Source organism: Hermetia illucens, chromosome 6 (genome assembly GCF_905115235.1).
Source record: "Hermetia illucens chromosome 6, iHerIll2.2.curated.20191125, whole genome shotgun sequence".
NCBI classification, from domain to species: domain Eukaryota; kingdom Metazoa; phylum Arthropoda; class Insecta; order Diptera; family Stratiomyidae; genus Hermetia; species Hermetia illucens.
Window position 1 is genome coordinate 40,326,091 of NC_051854.1, and position 16,654 is coordinate 40,342,744.

The window sequence follows — 16,654 nt, forward strand, 5'->3', positions numbered from 1 at the left end:
GTCTGCAAGAAGGTCACATTGAAAAATAAAATGCAAAAAACCAGGAAAAGAAATGTTTTTTCTTTAGCAGGGCAGAAACTTTCCACGCTCCTATTGTAACGAAATTTTGATGAGAATTTGTGTGCACTCCACCTTATCATAGGGTATGTTGTATGTATATATATATTAATACCACAACAAAGTGAACAGCTCGAGACTGGCTCTTATTATTATTATTATTCTGTTAAGGGAAAGTCGCACCGCGTCCTTAAAGAACTATTGTGCCCCTTTTACTGGTTATAGTGTACCTATTAATCATAGTATCTGAACCTTAGTATGTTCCCTACTTCCAGATCTTTCAGCTTTGCATCTGGTATTAAGTGTTGTCCCAGATGCCTCGACCTACTTTGCACAAGTGCCGGACACTGTCCCAGGACGTGTATAGAGACTGGTTCTTAGGCCCATATAAACGGGAGGGCCGCATAGAAACATTTTATTTTTATTTGTTTCATATGCCTATAAACATATGTGTCCGGATAGCTGAGCGGTTAGAGCACAAGGCTGTCGTACGAAAGGTCGCGGTTCGAATCTGAGTGATGGCAGTCGAATTTGTATCGTGATTTGACGTCGGATACCAGTCGACTCAGCTGTGAATGGTTACCTGAGTCTAATCAGGGTAATAATCCCGGGCGAGCGCAATGTTGATCACATTGCCTCTTACAGTGTTACTGTAGTGTACAGTTATAGTCTTGAATGAAGTGCTCTAACATACTTGAAGGCCCTGGTCCAATATGGATTGTTGCGCCAACGATTATTATTATTATAAACATATGTATATTCTCAGCACTAGTGATATTCGCTTTTGCGTAAGAAGTAAAACGGACATACTGAGTTGACAGCAACGATATTAAATTTACGTACGCATCAGTGAGCGGTAATCTCGACTTGCTTCCACTGAATTTTACGATTATGATTTTAATCAATCGGTGTCATCACAAAGATGAAAAGACAACCCATAAGCTTAGAAATGCGGAATAATCTGTTTTACCATTAAATTCAAAACTAGAGACAAAATTACAATTAGTACCAACCATTGAAGTTTGCATAGAAAGTTTATGAATTCGGACAAAATACCGAGATATTGTTAGTGGCATGTTCAAGACTAGCTATTAAGTTTTGTATCTGGCCCAATGCTCAGTGTAAAAATTTGTCCGGAGATTGCGAGTTTTCCTTACTTATTAATAATTATAGTAGCTTCACTTTCATTATGGAGATTATATCTACACGGCGAGTTTCGTTCTATTAGCTTCAGCTCGACGTCGGAGGGCTTTATGCCTTTGATCACAGTACACTCGTAAAAAGATTGCTAAGAACACCACAATGATGCCTGCAATGCCAAGGACTGATATCGTATGATGATAAATCAAACATGAGAGCAAGATCGCCATTGCCTGTAATAAAAAATAAATGTATTATTTAACATTATTAGTTATTGTTTAAATGCAAGGATAAATATTAAATCAAAATCCGAAGTTTTGCTTTCTAGCTTTCTACGTTTATTTTTTTCTAATATACAAATTTTCACGACTACTCGTCGTCTTTCTCTACGTTCAAATTCCAATCCTAGTACTGAGAAAGACAACAAACAGTCGTTGAAATATATCTATTTGCTGAAAAAATAAACTTAGTGAAGTTAAAAAAGAAAAATTCGAATTTAAAAAGTATTATGAGCAATGAGCAAATTTAATTTTTTTTTCGGTTATATAATGTTTGAGAACTGGCTCTACTTTGTGACATATATCTTTCTCTCTTAGAGGACATAATTATTGATCGATGTTTCTCACAAATCCTCAACGAGATAAATTAAATTACAGAAAATCGCGGAGAAGCTTTTGGAAAATAAAACAAGTCGGAATACCAGAAGCTGGGTGTAAGTGGCGAAAACAGAAAGGGCGGCCAAATTATTAATGACGTGAAATTAGAGCAAACTGTTATCCATTTCGCATTGCAAAAGTTCAATTTTTCGAACTTTTTTGCATGACGTATTGCGAGTCGGAGTCATTGTACATTCATACAAGCTGTGGCGTGGCGTGGATTGAGAGTGAGGGGAAGCCAAACCATAAAATATAATATACACAGTAGACTCTCAATAATCTGACGTTTTGTAATCCGACACGGTTAGTATTCCGACCCACCTTCTCTTCAAAGTCATTGTCATATTGTTTATATACGTTCTGAAGTGCGCGCTGCGTGAATCTCCCCCAAGCTCCCACGCGCGCCGGGACGAATTGTTCTGTAAACAGTTCTGTGTCCATAACCAACATTGTTCTGGAGCTTGCCTGTGCGTGAAATTCCCTCCATCCACTGTACTCGCCGCGCTCAGGTTTTCTGTAACCGGGGTATATTTCGTGTGAAATGGCGAGCACAAGTTCGATAGTTCGTTTGACCATCAAATTTAAATGAGACTGAAATACTAAAAACTTACTTTTTTTATTAGCTAGTGTTATTTATTAGTCTTGCAAATACCGATATTTCGGGAACCATTTGTTCACTTCATCAGTGCTAACAAGTCTGCCTGCCAGAAATACCGCGTAAATAACCACAGATAAATGGGACATCATTAAGAGCAGCGAGTATGAAGAATATCGGAAGAGCAACAGTTTATGACATTTTAAAAAAATACAATCGGTTATAACGAACCTCGAGGGACCTGACGAATTAGTTCGTTATAGCCGAAGTTCTTTATGTCAAAATATGTATTCCGAATAGAGTCAAAAAACCGATGTATTTTCCACACATTTATTTGAAAATGCTGAATATTTAGAGAGTCAGTAAAAAGCTCTAACTCAGCGAAATTGTCTAAGATATTTTAAGGTCCGTCATGTGACTGCATAAATTTGCAGATTTCAGTCAATTTGTGTGATACTGATACAGTTGCTATAGGTGGACTTTCAGATAGATAGTTTCCAACTTCGCTATCGGAATCCTCATTAGTCTCGGCAACTCGAACTGCAGTAACAAGGTCATCATCCGACAAAAACGCCGACGTCATAAATCTGTCATCTACGGTGATATAATCTATTTGGATATCGGGGCCATGATCATAAACATTGGTGTGTGCTCCTAATAAACCATTCATTAAGTGGGAATGAATCTTCAGGATCGAAACCGATGTTATCAATAATTTCCAATAAATCCGCGTGTTTGTAATTGTTTCTAATTGTTTCAGTTAAAACCTTTTCATCATCATCAACGACCTAACAACGATATCCGGTGTAGGCCCGTCTTAATAAAAAAAACTCCAGACATCCCGGGTTTGCGCCGAGGTCCACCAATTCGATATCCCTAAAAGCTACCAGGCATCCTGGCCTACGGCATCGTTCCATCTCAGGCAGGGTATGCCTCGTCTTCTTTTTCTACCATAGATATTGCCCTTATATATAACTATACCTTATAATTTTTCCGGACTGGTACACAAACAGTTTTGTCCCACACATTAAACAAGGACTCAAGTAAAAAAAAATTTAGCAATTATGCTTTCATTCCTGTATGGCTGTTCGCTCGCCTCTTCCTTTCCGCTATACGGAATTATTTTTGACATTAGTTGCGAATGACATTAATTCCTACCATTACCATACCGTCTTGCGCTCCACCAGAAGATGGATGCTCGGAATATTGGTTCTCTACCCCGCGAAGCGACTGCAATAGAATATTGCATGCTCTGCGTCTTCTTCCTCACCTGGGCAGGTTGGGCATGCTGGCGAGTCGTCATACCCAAAAATGTGTAGAGATTTGCGGTACCAACCGTGACCAGATAGAAACTGCGTTAACTGGTAACTACAGACTCCGTGGCGACGATTGACCCGCATATGGAATCCGCTTGCATGCGTCCATCGGCCTTTCGTTGAGCTATCCCATCGAGCCTGCCATCTGACCATTGATGATGCGCTTCCCTCGCTCTTAATCAATTGTACAGCCTCTTGGGTTGTCGTTCTCCTAATGTAGATTCGTGACAACTTTTTAGCTAAGATATCTACCGGCAACAGCCCGACTATAACTAACGCCGCGTCATCTGATATCGTTCAAAAGCCGCAAATCACTCTCAGAGCACACACATCTGTACGAGTGCAATAGGCTTCTTTTGATTTTCTTAGTCATCAATGGTTTCCAACTCGAACTTTGAAGACGCAAACGTTTCCAGTAACGTTCGGCCTCTGACGTTAGTATGCTTGCTACCCCACTCTATTACCCACGCGTTAAAGTTACCGCCGATAACAAGTGGAATCCTAGCGTTTGTGTCTGTCGCCATATTGTCTGCAATTCTTCTGCCCAACTAGGTCTTGACTAGCATCTGCAAAAGTTGATGCCGTTTATTTTAGCCCGAACGAAACCCTCAATCGCTTTTTGATTTCTAGGAACGGTTGCTCGCCGCATGCCCACATAGCTGCCTGTTTGCTCTTGTCATGAATTCACGCATTATTATCTGGCTGGCATTTTGTATGGTTGGCTGATTAGAACCACCTCCGCTCTCTCGTCTACTACAGTTTGTGCCAGGAGATCCTGAGCCGCCTCGCAGTGATTGAGAGAGATATGTATTACCTTCATATTTATTTCGTAGTATTTAAGGCCGTCCTGAACATCGGACATTTATTACTGCCTGCTATGTTGCTAGTGTCTTTTGTCTCGTGTGGCCTCCGCATCTCCTGCATAACTTGGAATGATCTTTCTCATTTTTTCAATGTGTGGTAAATCGCCCAAATTCCAGACATACGAAACACTATGCAATTCTCGCCTGTCCCCGGATGCGATAGTTACGTCTCTGTGGTTTTACGTGGGTACCTGTCTCGGGGATCCCACGGTCTTCTTTAGACACGGATTGATTTTGTGACCACAACCAGAGCCCTGCTGCAGCAAACTAAAACGGTACCAGTCTATACCGAGTGCATGGCTCAGCATACATACATACTGATACCTAAATCATTATCCGAACTAAGGAGTACGGCACCCGTGTTAAAACGCAACACCACGTCGAGGCCCGAAGGTCTCTACTCACTTAAACATAACCAACAACCCCCATGAAGCTCCCACTAGGGGGCCAACCGCAACAACCGAGCTGAACGCATGTACAACAGGAATTCTCCCGAAGTATGTGAATTCAGAAGCTATCCCGGTTCCCATGATACCAGTATACCCCTGGTAAGGTGTCGCGACCTATTGCCACTTCAGATGATTCCCCGTGCAGACTCGGTTTTGATCGCCCTAATTAGGCCTTTGGAGCATTCGCCTACTGCATCATACCCGGCAAACCAATGTGATACAGCGCCTCTCGGTGCCACCACTATGGACATTCTTCTCGGCGACTTGGTTTTGGTTCGGCCGACAAGGTTGTCGCCCTGTTTTTGTCACCGCCACCTCTGAGCACCAACCCCGGATGTGACAAACAATCCAATCTACTTTTATTTATTTCTTCGCGCTTTCTGCAAGAAGGGCAAGAACCGCAGTTGTTGTGTCGCCGTATGTTTTTCTCAAAAATATCGTCTCTAAGGTTACTGCTTCCCCGATTTCGAACTGAAAGCGAATCACGACTATGCCCTCGTTAGTAGTAATTTCATAGATGTCTTCACATTCGATAGTAATAGGGTTCTAACCTCCCCCAGAATTCCCAGGGCTTGGTCCTTCTGAACTTAACCGATTTTCACCTGTTTCGCTAAGTTTAAGCAATAGATAACCGTTTTGAGTCCTTCTAATTTCGAACACCATTTTGCTCATTTCCTCGAATTTGGGGTTGATTTTGACCCTACGCAATATATCCGCATACGACATTTCCCCCGTTTTCTTAAACAAAATAGCGTCGGGCCTCGGTTTTTGGGGTCTTTGCTCTTCTTCGCCATCTGTTTCTTGATAAGTTTTGTCCAAACCACTTCTCAATCGTCCACCCGTTTCAGGTTTGTAACATTTGCATTTTCCATTCGCGGCTTCTGTGTCATTTCTTGCTTATGTCTCGAGTTCGAGGAGTCTCCACTCGGGATATTCTTCCTTTTCACCACGGAAGCATTTAATCCAGGAGTTGTCTGCGAGAAGTTATTCTTGCAAATTGCTTTCTGAGCTTCCTCGTCACGCCATTCAATCTCCGTCAATTTATAGACAGTTATAATTACTCTCAATTGCATCCCTCATTTTTTTTTTTCCGTCCTCCAACACCTCGACCAATTTCCTAATTTACTCACCAAACTTATGAAAATGGCTTCCTTTCGTGACTAAGTCCACTTCCATATTCACGTTCAGAGGCGTTTGGGGTTCGTATTCGCTGACGCCCCGTTGGGAGCTTGCGCTTGGTGAGTCCGTGTAACGAACTTCATTTGACAACCCTTTCACTGAGCACGCATGCACACATGCATGCAATGTATTTTGGCTACTTGTTTCACACAAAACCTTAAAAAAACTAGCAACTAATAATGGCATATGGAGAAAAGTGCCTCTGTTTCAGAGATGCAATCAAAGCGTTTCCTACGCCAACCCAGCTTATCAATACTTTTTTCTTTTAGAAATGAACAGGAAATAAGAAGCACGATTAAACCGCGAAATATCTGAATAAATAGTAATGAAATTGAGAACGGGATCACAATTTCTGCAAATCCCCTATGGCTAGTCAACAGTTCAGACGTTTTGTCCTAGATTTAGGACAATCTACCCACTCCGTACATATTGCTTTGGATAGAGGAATTAATTTCACTTTTCTCCATCATATTAAAGCTTGCAAGTGCAAAGTATTAATAATAATTCAAACAATGGAAATATTATTTATAGAAAAAATAATTAAACATACCTGTCTTAGCGTCATTATAATTGTAAACACAACTGGCCCAAATACTGAAATTGTGTAAAATATGAACAGCTGGCCAACAGCAGAACTTATTGATAGAACTACGCAATCGAACACAAATTTTGGATGCTGCAGAAAGAATACAATTTAAGCATCAACAAAATAAATTCATTCAGTACTTTAGGTGTTCAATTTACCTCCAATGAGAATTCCAGGGACGCCAAAAAACCTCCTTGTATTGAAAGTGATGCAGCCGTGAAGAATGCACTAAAAAGATTAACGCCACAACTCATTTGTATGGCGCTCATTCCATAAGTTTTGAATAAATCCCCTTGCCAGTTTGATGTGAAGCTGTCGAAAAGCATATACATCGACAGCAAAAATAACCCCGTTATTGTTGTCACCGAAGATGCTTTGCTTTCGTCCAAACTTCCCGTTAGGAAAAACACCATTCCAATCGATATCAAAACCGCAGTCAGATATTCATAAAACTCGTACTTTGTGCGAAATACAATTTTCCCCATCAGCATTACAGGAATTATTTTACACGATTTAGCCAATACTTGTGTTGGGAAATTTACGAACTTCAATGCCTCATATTGGAACCAAGCGCTCATTATATTCGAGAATGATGCAAATGAATACTTATACATCGGTGCCCGATGTCTAGTTTGTTGCTTGACAAACAGGTAACTTCCTGATATCACGAAAGCCAACACGCGGTTCGCAAACACCAGGAATTGTGAATCCTTGAAATAGCTCAGTTTGCCGTCCGCACCCTTGTACTCCTGCGTCATAATTTTTTCTTGTAAGACACCCCATGTTAAGTAGGAGCCCATCAAGCCAACAAAGCAATAGATTAGGACTACAAAATCGGTTGTGACGGCCTTGTTCGAAGGCGTTTTTGAGGCTGTTGGCTCAATACGTTCGATGTCAGATCCAGTAAAGCAGAATTTCACGGCTTTATGAATTGGACCGGAATCTGAAAAGAAAATCAGAAGATCAATTGGTGAACCTACAAATTCCAAACTATATTCGTTTTAATTTTTTTAAATGATAACTATAACTACGAAATCAAATATATAATTAAACTTTGAAAGGCTGGTTACTGAAGTTTGAGAATGTTTCGGAAATGAACCCCAACAGACTTGATTATGAACTGCGCAAATCCGAGCGAAAAGTATTGCCTGTAGGCCATGATGCCACTTGTTAGCTTGTGGATGATGCTATTCTGCGGATTGGTGAAACCAGGAAGGTGACCGAAGCAAACGTGGTCTGGATACCGAACCTTGGATGCCGACCATCCGAAGGTGCAACTTCTTCAGTTGAAAATTGAAACCATGTGTTAAGAATCGGTGATGACAGCCTGATGGCGCTTGAAGGTGTGGACTGGCAAGATTACCTTGGCTTATCTCAGCTTAGTTTCAAAGATATAAATAAACTACCGAGAAATGCTGAAAGTAATTTTAAAAAAACCTTCAGAGTAGCAAAACCATGACGCCAACAACCAGCTGATTAATTAAAGCTGAGGGTCTGAATATTGTGTTAATACAAACATCTTTGCTATTGAATGGCGAAAGGTGGATTCGGGAACGCTATTATTTCTAGTAACTCGATGGCTGCATCTATTAGAACAACATCGGCGGATGACAATGCCCTGACCGAAGCCGAACTTCCTAGTCGCGAACGCCATTTTCCCATATGAACCACAAGTCACACCGCCAACGGCAGAAGTGAAGGACCTAATCATCTACTACACGGAATACAATATACAGATCATTGTTGGTGAGGAGGCAAATACGCATCATAAAACGTGAAGCAGCACAAGAAGAGCGAGACGGGTTAGTACGAAGAATGGTAAAAATACTAATGTACAAGGAATTATATTGGCTGATCCATCACAAAACCAGTCCAGGAAACTTGGCGAAAATGTGGCTTAAGCGGACGCCTGAGATTCGATTCGAAAATTGCATCCCGGGAAAAAAATGGTACTGAAATGAGAAGCTATACACAATGCCCACCCCCTCCCCAACACAGTAATTCCTACATCGTGTCACACGCCCACCGCGGCATACACTTCTGTATTCCATTACACATTAGACTAAGTTTATGTAGAAAAACATAAAGATTGGTCAAATTAACCGGCAGAATACCAAAACCTCCTACTATCTGCTGACAGCCAAGTTAACAAACCTACAGGACTGCCCCTACATTATTCTGGTGCAAGAGCCATGGGTTCGATTTAATAGAATATGTGGCATTGAATCAGTAAAGGGGAGTAGGATCTTCTACGATGAAAGATCCATGTGTCCTGATGTCAAAGCAGTTAGAGACAACCATGCTGAGACAGTTCTGTTCCCAGGACTTAGTTACGGTCATCGTACAATATCAGATTAATGGTGAAAGGAAAAATATCATAGTTGCCTCCGCTTATTTACGCTATGATTCTTTGTATCCTCCACCGGCGCAAAAATTAAGGGATCTGGTAGCGTATGCAAAATCAAGTGGTCTCGAACTCTTAATCGATTACGATGCGAACGTTCAACATATTTGTTGGGGCAGTAGCAAATGCAATCCAAGAGGAGAGATGCTATTTGATTTCATCACTTCAACTGGTCTCATGACTGCAAACGTAGGGCGCGCCCCTACGTTTCCTGGGACCGAGAAGAAGTGAAGTAATTGAACTATGTTAATAATCTGTACTTCGAAGGTGTTTGAGTCGATTACAAACTGGCGAGTGCGTGACGGAGTCTCACTGTCAGATCACCGATACCTAGAATTCAATCTGTCTATTGCGGGCGTTTGTATCGACAGTGCTGTTTAGTTTGAAGTTAATCTCAAAACATATGAAAGTGTAGATCTAAAAACCTTTAAAACTAAAATGATCTCATAAAAAATACCAGCAGAAATCATTATCTGGATCTCAAGGTTCCTGGCTAATAGGAAATTAACCCTATGTGATGCGAAGGTGGAAATTAGCAATGGTATACCCCAAGGATTTGTCTTGAGCCCTACACTATTCAACATTTACACTGCCTCACTCCATACCCCAGTCGATGCCAGCATAGAAATCTCCCATTTGCTGACGATTTTTTCATATTAGCCACTGGAAAATAAATTTCGGAAACCGAAGTCCAAGCAATAGCCCTCATCAACGAATGTAAAAATCTAAATCCGGACAAATCAAAATTCGTCACTCTAAAAAGAAACAGCAGCACACTACACCCCTTGAACTTTGGCAATGTCAGCATACGGCAAGTCAAAAATATAACCTTCCTAGGCAAGACAATAAACTCATCCTTAATACTAAAAAATCAAACAATTGACACCATCAAGGCTAAAAAAGCTGCTAGAGTCATCAATTTTTCTACTGGACATTCTTGGGGCCTTCCTCCTGAAAATAGTATCAAACTGTTCAGAGTTCTAATACAACCCATCCTAGATTACGCCACCGCCACATCTGTAATACCAAAGAGATACCTAAATCATCTCAATACCAGCCACAATCCTGAAAAGATGCCTAGGGCTCACAAAAACGGCTCCTAACCTGTCCACCTTTACTCTGGCAAATGAACCACCGCCTCATCTCAGAATAACGACTTTAGCAACTAAGGAGCTATTAAGGCTTCATGTAAATCAGAGGAAGCGATGTAACATTGCAGTGGTCAACGATCGTGCTGTGGGCAACATAAGCTAAACCAAATCACAACGTTACCACCAGAACTCCAAGCGGTTTGGCTAGTCACTAAACATGCATTGGAAAAAGGTCATAAGAAAGTGGTCACTCCATGAACGCACGGTAAAAATCGAAAAGGCGATGTCCAAAAAAGATTACGCCTTAGGCGCCTTCATGGACATCTAAGATAGGTGGAGGAAAAAAAGTCTTCGCGCAAGCATTTGCGGACGACCTAGTCGCAATAATTACCTGAATTCCTTTACAAACAACCGGTGGATCTGATGCCCGCCGATCATATGGTTTCCAGATTGGTCTTTGAAAAGACATACACTGTCGCAATCACCGAAAGAGAAGAATTCTCGACAAATGGCCATGAGTCTTTTCAGATTACAGACTTAATAATCTTCACCGACGGATCAGTCATAGAGGGCGGATCAGGCGCAGGGATGTTCTCGGGGAATTCGGTTATGGAACTGGCCCGACCCTTCGGAAAAATTACGACCATATTCCAGGCGGAGATATATGCCATTTGATTGGTAGTAGAGGAATGTCTGCGACAAAAACGAAGGGGTCGCAAAATTTGAATCTGTTCCGACAGTCCGGCGGTATTATCAGCACTAAACAGCAACGACATATTAAGCCAGTTGGTGTGGAGTTGGCATCAGGTGCTGCTGAAACTTGGCCGACTGAACGAAACATTACTGATGTGGGTGCCGGGACACTCTAACATCGCTGGTACTGAGGAGACTGACAGACTGGCTTGCCGAGGGTCTGGATCCACAATGGTGGGGCCAGGACCAGCTTGTGGAATCCGGCCATCCACTGTCAGGTCTACTTTGAAGGGGGAAATTGCAAGGATTCAAGCAGCCGAGTGGAAAAATTTGCCAGCAGGCGAAAATCCTTGTGAAAGAGCCTGCGGTCGCTAGAGTGGCATTTTGGTTGTCCTTTAAGAAGTGGGACATGAAAACCCTAGTAGGGTTTTTAACGGGACACTGCCCTTTAAACTACCAAATGGAAAAGATTGGGGTGGTGGTTTCTGCTATGTGCTGCCAATGTGGGGAGGACGAGGAGACGACCCTGCACTTTTTATGTTGCTGCCCAGGAAGGTTTTCTTCAATGAAGAATCTGCATACTCTCTGCCTCTGGAGAATGTTCTCAGATTCGCTAAAGCCTACCAACGCTATATGCGGGAAGTCATTGAATAGGTGATTTACGGGGATAGTACAATGGGCCTGAGTGCTCGGATCTGCGGCTTCCCCCAGTAAACTAAATTTTGCTAACTATAATAAATCCACTGGTAAGACCCGTACATTTTTAAAACATCTAGGATGTTGAGATTTCCCAATTACGAGAAGCTTTATTTTTAACTGCACCACTCAAATTGACTGCTACCATCGCAGTTACACTTTCTTTTGATAACTTTCCTCCTGTACATGTTTTGTCTTCCAATTTCAACGTCTTGTCTAGGGTTAGTTTATAAAACAACCCAGTCTCATCCACATTAAAAATGTCTTCACCACTGAATTGGGCGCGTAAATTAGGCCAAACTTTTTCTAACCAATCGCTTACATTACTGTGTCTAACTGCTAGTCCGAAGACGGTGTTGTGTCTTACTTTAAAACGATTTGTCCAACTCATTGAGTAACTGAATTTAGTGATGTTCAACTCTTGAGCAAAAAGGCTAGCTTTTTCTTGAAGCAGGGATCCACTTACACGTATTCCCCGGTTACGTTGAAGCTTAAACCACTGTAATAGTACTTCATCTACTTGTTCTTCAGTGGATGTCCACACACGTTCAGCTTTTGAAACATTAGCATTAAAGAAGGGTTCGATCTTATCTCCGCCATGCTATTAACATAGTATGCTGGTCCCAAGTCCAGGTAAAGGAGGAGGGTTTGAGGCAACGTACTCTGTACTATCCCCAGTAAAACAAAAATAAAATGCTGAGATCAGGGAAAGAGATAAATAGAGTATAGTTGGAGTTATTCTATAATACTATGCTAAATCCTACCTGATCTCTCTTGGTGACAGGTCCCGCGACAGGTCGACCAAGAAAATGCATACAATATCGTTACAAACATGATGATCGGATTGAATCACAAACCTCGGAGAAATGCTAGGGTTCCCACCTCAATCGACGCGGCAGGACGGGACCCGGTCCTATTGAGAAATGGGCAAGGGTGCTTGACGCATGGACGGCGTCAGGACGTAAGCAAGTTAGTCCGAATACAACGAACGAAACAAATACATGTCTGCACACTAAATGTTGGTACCCTAACTGGAAAGACCGAGGAACTCGCAAGAGCCCTTCGGAAAAGGCGCATTGATATCTGCGCTCTGCAAAAAAACCCGATGGTCTGGTGCCAAAAGCTGCGACATTGAACGCGAACGCGGTAGAAACGGCTACAAACTTCTCTATTGCCATCTCTGAGGGTTTCCGTGATGCCATTAAAGAAGTCGAACGATTTGATGATCGACTGATGAAGCTCACCATTATATCAGCTGATCGCAATATTCACTTCTTAACTGCGTACGCACCACAGACAGGTCGACCTGATGCCGAGAAAGATACCTTCTGACAACTTCTCGATGAAAAGACTTGTCATGTGCCAATACTAAACACCGTGAGAAGCATCGCCCTTTTTACATTGCCTTTCTGGATCTAGAGAAAGCGTTTGACCGTGTACCACACGAACTCATCTGGTATGCTTTACGACAGCACTTCATGCCAGAAGAATTCGTGCGCTGGGTTCAATTGCTCTACCACCATCCGAAAAGTAAAGTTCGAAGTATGGCGGGTGTATCAAAACCGCTTCGTGTCTCTGTTGGTGTTCATCAAGGAAGCGCCCTCTCACCACTCCTCTTTGTTCTTGTTATGGACACCGTCACATGAGATATCCAACGTCCAGCGCCCTACACACTGATAGCAAAAATGATCTCGAGCAACTTGTTCAAAAATGGAATGATCGCTTCATGCAACACGGTCTCAGATTGAATTTAAACAAAACTGAATTTTTGACAACCGATCCCCATGAAACAGGCACAATTACTGTCAGCGGCAATGATCTGCTCAAAACTGAGCGATTTAAATACCTCGGGTCAACGCTATCAGCCAATGGAGAACTGCGTAATGAAATTGCTTCACGCATTAACGCAACCTAGATGAAGTAGCGTTCCACAACTGGTGTTCTTTGTAATCGACGTATCAACGAACGTCTCAAATCTAAAATTTACCGCAATGTCGTCCATCCAGTCGCTTTTTATGGTTCTGAATGTTGGCCCACTATAAAAGACAATGAACGGCGTCTTGCGGTAATGGAGAAGAAGATGCTACGTTAGACTAGTGGCGTCACACGTTTAGATCACATCCGAAATGAGGATATCCGCGATCGTTATGGGTTTGCACCGATCGTGGAAAAGTTGCGTCGTCGATGGTATGGTCACGCAATTCGTGCAAACGAGAATTCGCTTGCCAAAATTGGTCTGAACATCGAAGTCGATGGTGAACGACCAAAAGGCAGACCTAAACAACGGTGGCTTGATACGCTGGATGGGGATTTGAAAGCCTCGAGATTGCACCCAGATCAGGCATTCGATAGAGCCAAATAGCGAAGCCGATCACGACGAGCCGACCCCGATTGTGAACGGGACAAAGGCTGAAGAAAAAGAAGATCTTATCTTTATTTTTCTTTATCGCCGATATTGTAGAATGGGACACATCGGATTTCCTCCTGATTTTAGCGTGCGGAACAGGTCCTTGGTCTCAATACATGAAAAACACACTGGTCGTGATTTACCCGCGCCAAACAATCTACGTGTGTTAGAGGATGCAACCCGAAACGCGGGCGGCGAGGTATTGTTTGTGCCTAAGTATTGTAAACAAACGAACGATGCGGGTTATTCTATCCGGACGATGATTAAAAAATTAGGTCGCTAAAAGCAATTGGTCGTTTAAACCGATGTCTTACTATGCGGATGCGCTTTCATAGTACGTTTATAAGAAACCTAACTTAAGTATGCATTTACGTCGCTAAAAACGGCTGGCCGTTGTAAACGAAGTCGTAATAAACAGATTCTACTGTACAAGTATAAGCAGAGGCTTTATGAGGTCCTTCTTAAGAATACATAATTTCCTTTAGCTTAAATCACATCAAGAAGTTAAATAGTCAAATTAGAAATGGTTCCACACCGCTCAGTCTCCCTATTCTATTTCTTCTTCTTTTCGTTATTATAGTTTTTGGAGCGTAGCTCATGCTTTCAACTCTGGATCGCTTTATCCCCTATAACCGTTCCAACACCATCAGCTCCATCCCCACATGAGCAAAGAAAAACCAGTAAGAATGAAAGTTATCCGATTGTTCGAATCTTCTATATCTGCTTTGGCACTCTCTTCCTCCTGAGATGCATTCACGACCCTTGTAGATATGACACAGTCTCGATGAATGAATGTAGAATATTAACATCGAAGACAATAGCACGAACTCTCTTTCAGCGGATTATTTTTATTCGCGACATAGTTGAGTGCCCAATTTGGTTCGAAAACGCGCGGCAACGTAGACACAATAAGAGTTCACTCACCTCTTTTCTCGATGTAGTTTGTCTTGTTGGTGTACTTGTATATGAGGAGTCCGGGCACCAGAATGCAGCTATACCCGAAGCAGTTCACGGCTAGCTTTATAATCCAGGCGTACTCCTTCGAGTACTGATCAAGGTCGATGATTTGTGTGAGGGTGAGATCGCTTTGGGCACCAGCCGTTAGCCATAGTCGCAAAAAGTTTGCGAACAAATGGGCAATCCCAAAAGTTCCCAAAATGAATGCACTGTGGAGATGACAACAATATAAATATCAGCAAAGCATAATCCATTAATTGGACGCACCAGATGATCAAGTCCGCAAAGAAGTTGCCCATGTCGGTTGACGTTGTAGCTTCGCTGGCAGCTTCTGTTTACTTGGCTTCGGCGCGATGACTAAAAAAAATGCGAGGAGCTCCGCGACCGTTCTAATAGATCATTGTACTCGAAGTAATTACGCCGGCAGGCATACTACTGGAGCAACAGCCGAAAGAGTGAGTGGTCGAGACAAGTTTTTGTTGGTGATATGTTGACGTTTCCAAGCAGTTGTCAATTAGCTTTGGACACGATACAATGCCATCTATTAGAAACTCAAGAGTGACTTGCCAGAGATATGAACCCATAACACATTAAAATTTCTAGCATAGACTTGTGCGACATTTATCTGGATTTTGCATCGGATAAAATTGTAAAATAAAAGTGTGTTGAATTTCAGGAAGAGAAAGATTTAAAATTGAAAAACATCCTCCACAAAGATCATAAAATGCCCCCAAACTACCAATTACGTCTGGTTCGGTGGCAGGCTGATCGAAGGCTGGCCAATTCGCTATTCCACCAGTACTTGGGTCTTCTATTGGGGAATGAACACCTCCGAGATGGATGCGTCACATGCATTTTTTAATATGAAGAGCTCTCTCCGTGTAGTAAGTAGGTTGGCTTAGAAGCTTCCCGCATCCAATGCTTTTACACACCAGCCTGATGCCCTCCTCGGCTTTAGGTATCCTGTTTCCCTGGGCTGTGCTCCCTCCTTAGTTCAAAGATGATGGCTTGGTGATCGCTGCCAGTGTAGTTCTTGCTAACGTGGCAGGACAAACCACGTAGTACTGCAGGACGGACCAAGGTCAGGTCTACGATTGAGGAAGACCTCCCTTTGCCAAAGCGAGTTCTTCGCTTGAGCGCGAAGGCAGTCGGTTTTGCCCAAGTTGGCATTTTTTAGCTCAAACATAAGATCGGCTTTATGGGTCCTTTGGATCTTGCTGACATTTCCACCCATATCTTTTAGATTGAGGTCAAATTTCACTTTTTTGAGAATCTCAGCGAATTGAATTGAAAGAGGTCAATTAGTACTTTTCGAAACTAACGATATTTTTGATACCGGATGAACCGTAGGGGAGTGAGGGCATGCCCCCAAAAAGTGTAACAAGCCTCGTTCTCAAAACCTACCCAGATGAAAAAATCTGAAAAAATCCCCATGGTCACATGGACATAATTCTGCAGGTTCTGCCATTCACCCCTTGGTGGGGTATAGCGCGGAGCTCAACCACATAAACGCCCCATCGTAGTCGGTTACCTGAAATGTTCTTCAGCACTTCCTAGATATATAA

The 16,654-nt window shown here is 42.3% G+C and overlaps 1 protein-coding gene across 1 annotated transcript; it reads right to left on the reverse strand.

Annotated features, from left to right (window-relative positions):
- Nucleotides 1-764: 764 nt before the first annotated feature.
- On the reverse strand, nucleotides 765-15,587 carry LOC119660299 (adenosine 3'-phospho 5'-phosphosulfate transporter 1). Its single transcript, XM_038068772.1, has 5 exons — nucleotides 15,357-15,587; nucleotides 15,057-15,298; nucleotides 7,000-7,784; nucleotides 6,806-6,931; nucleotides 765-1,430 (listed from the first exon to the last, which is right to left on the reverse strand). Exons 1-5 carry the CDS (start codon nucleotides 15,386-15,388, stop codon nucleotides 1,260-1,262), a joined length of 1,356 nt encoding a protein of 451 aa, XP_037924700.1. The 5' UTR covers nucleotides 15,389-15,587; the 3' UTR covers nucleotides 765-1,259.
- Between the last annotated feature and the right edge of the window lie 1,067 nt (nucleotides 15,588-16,654).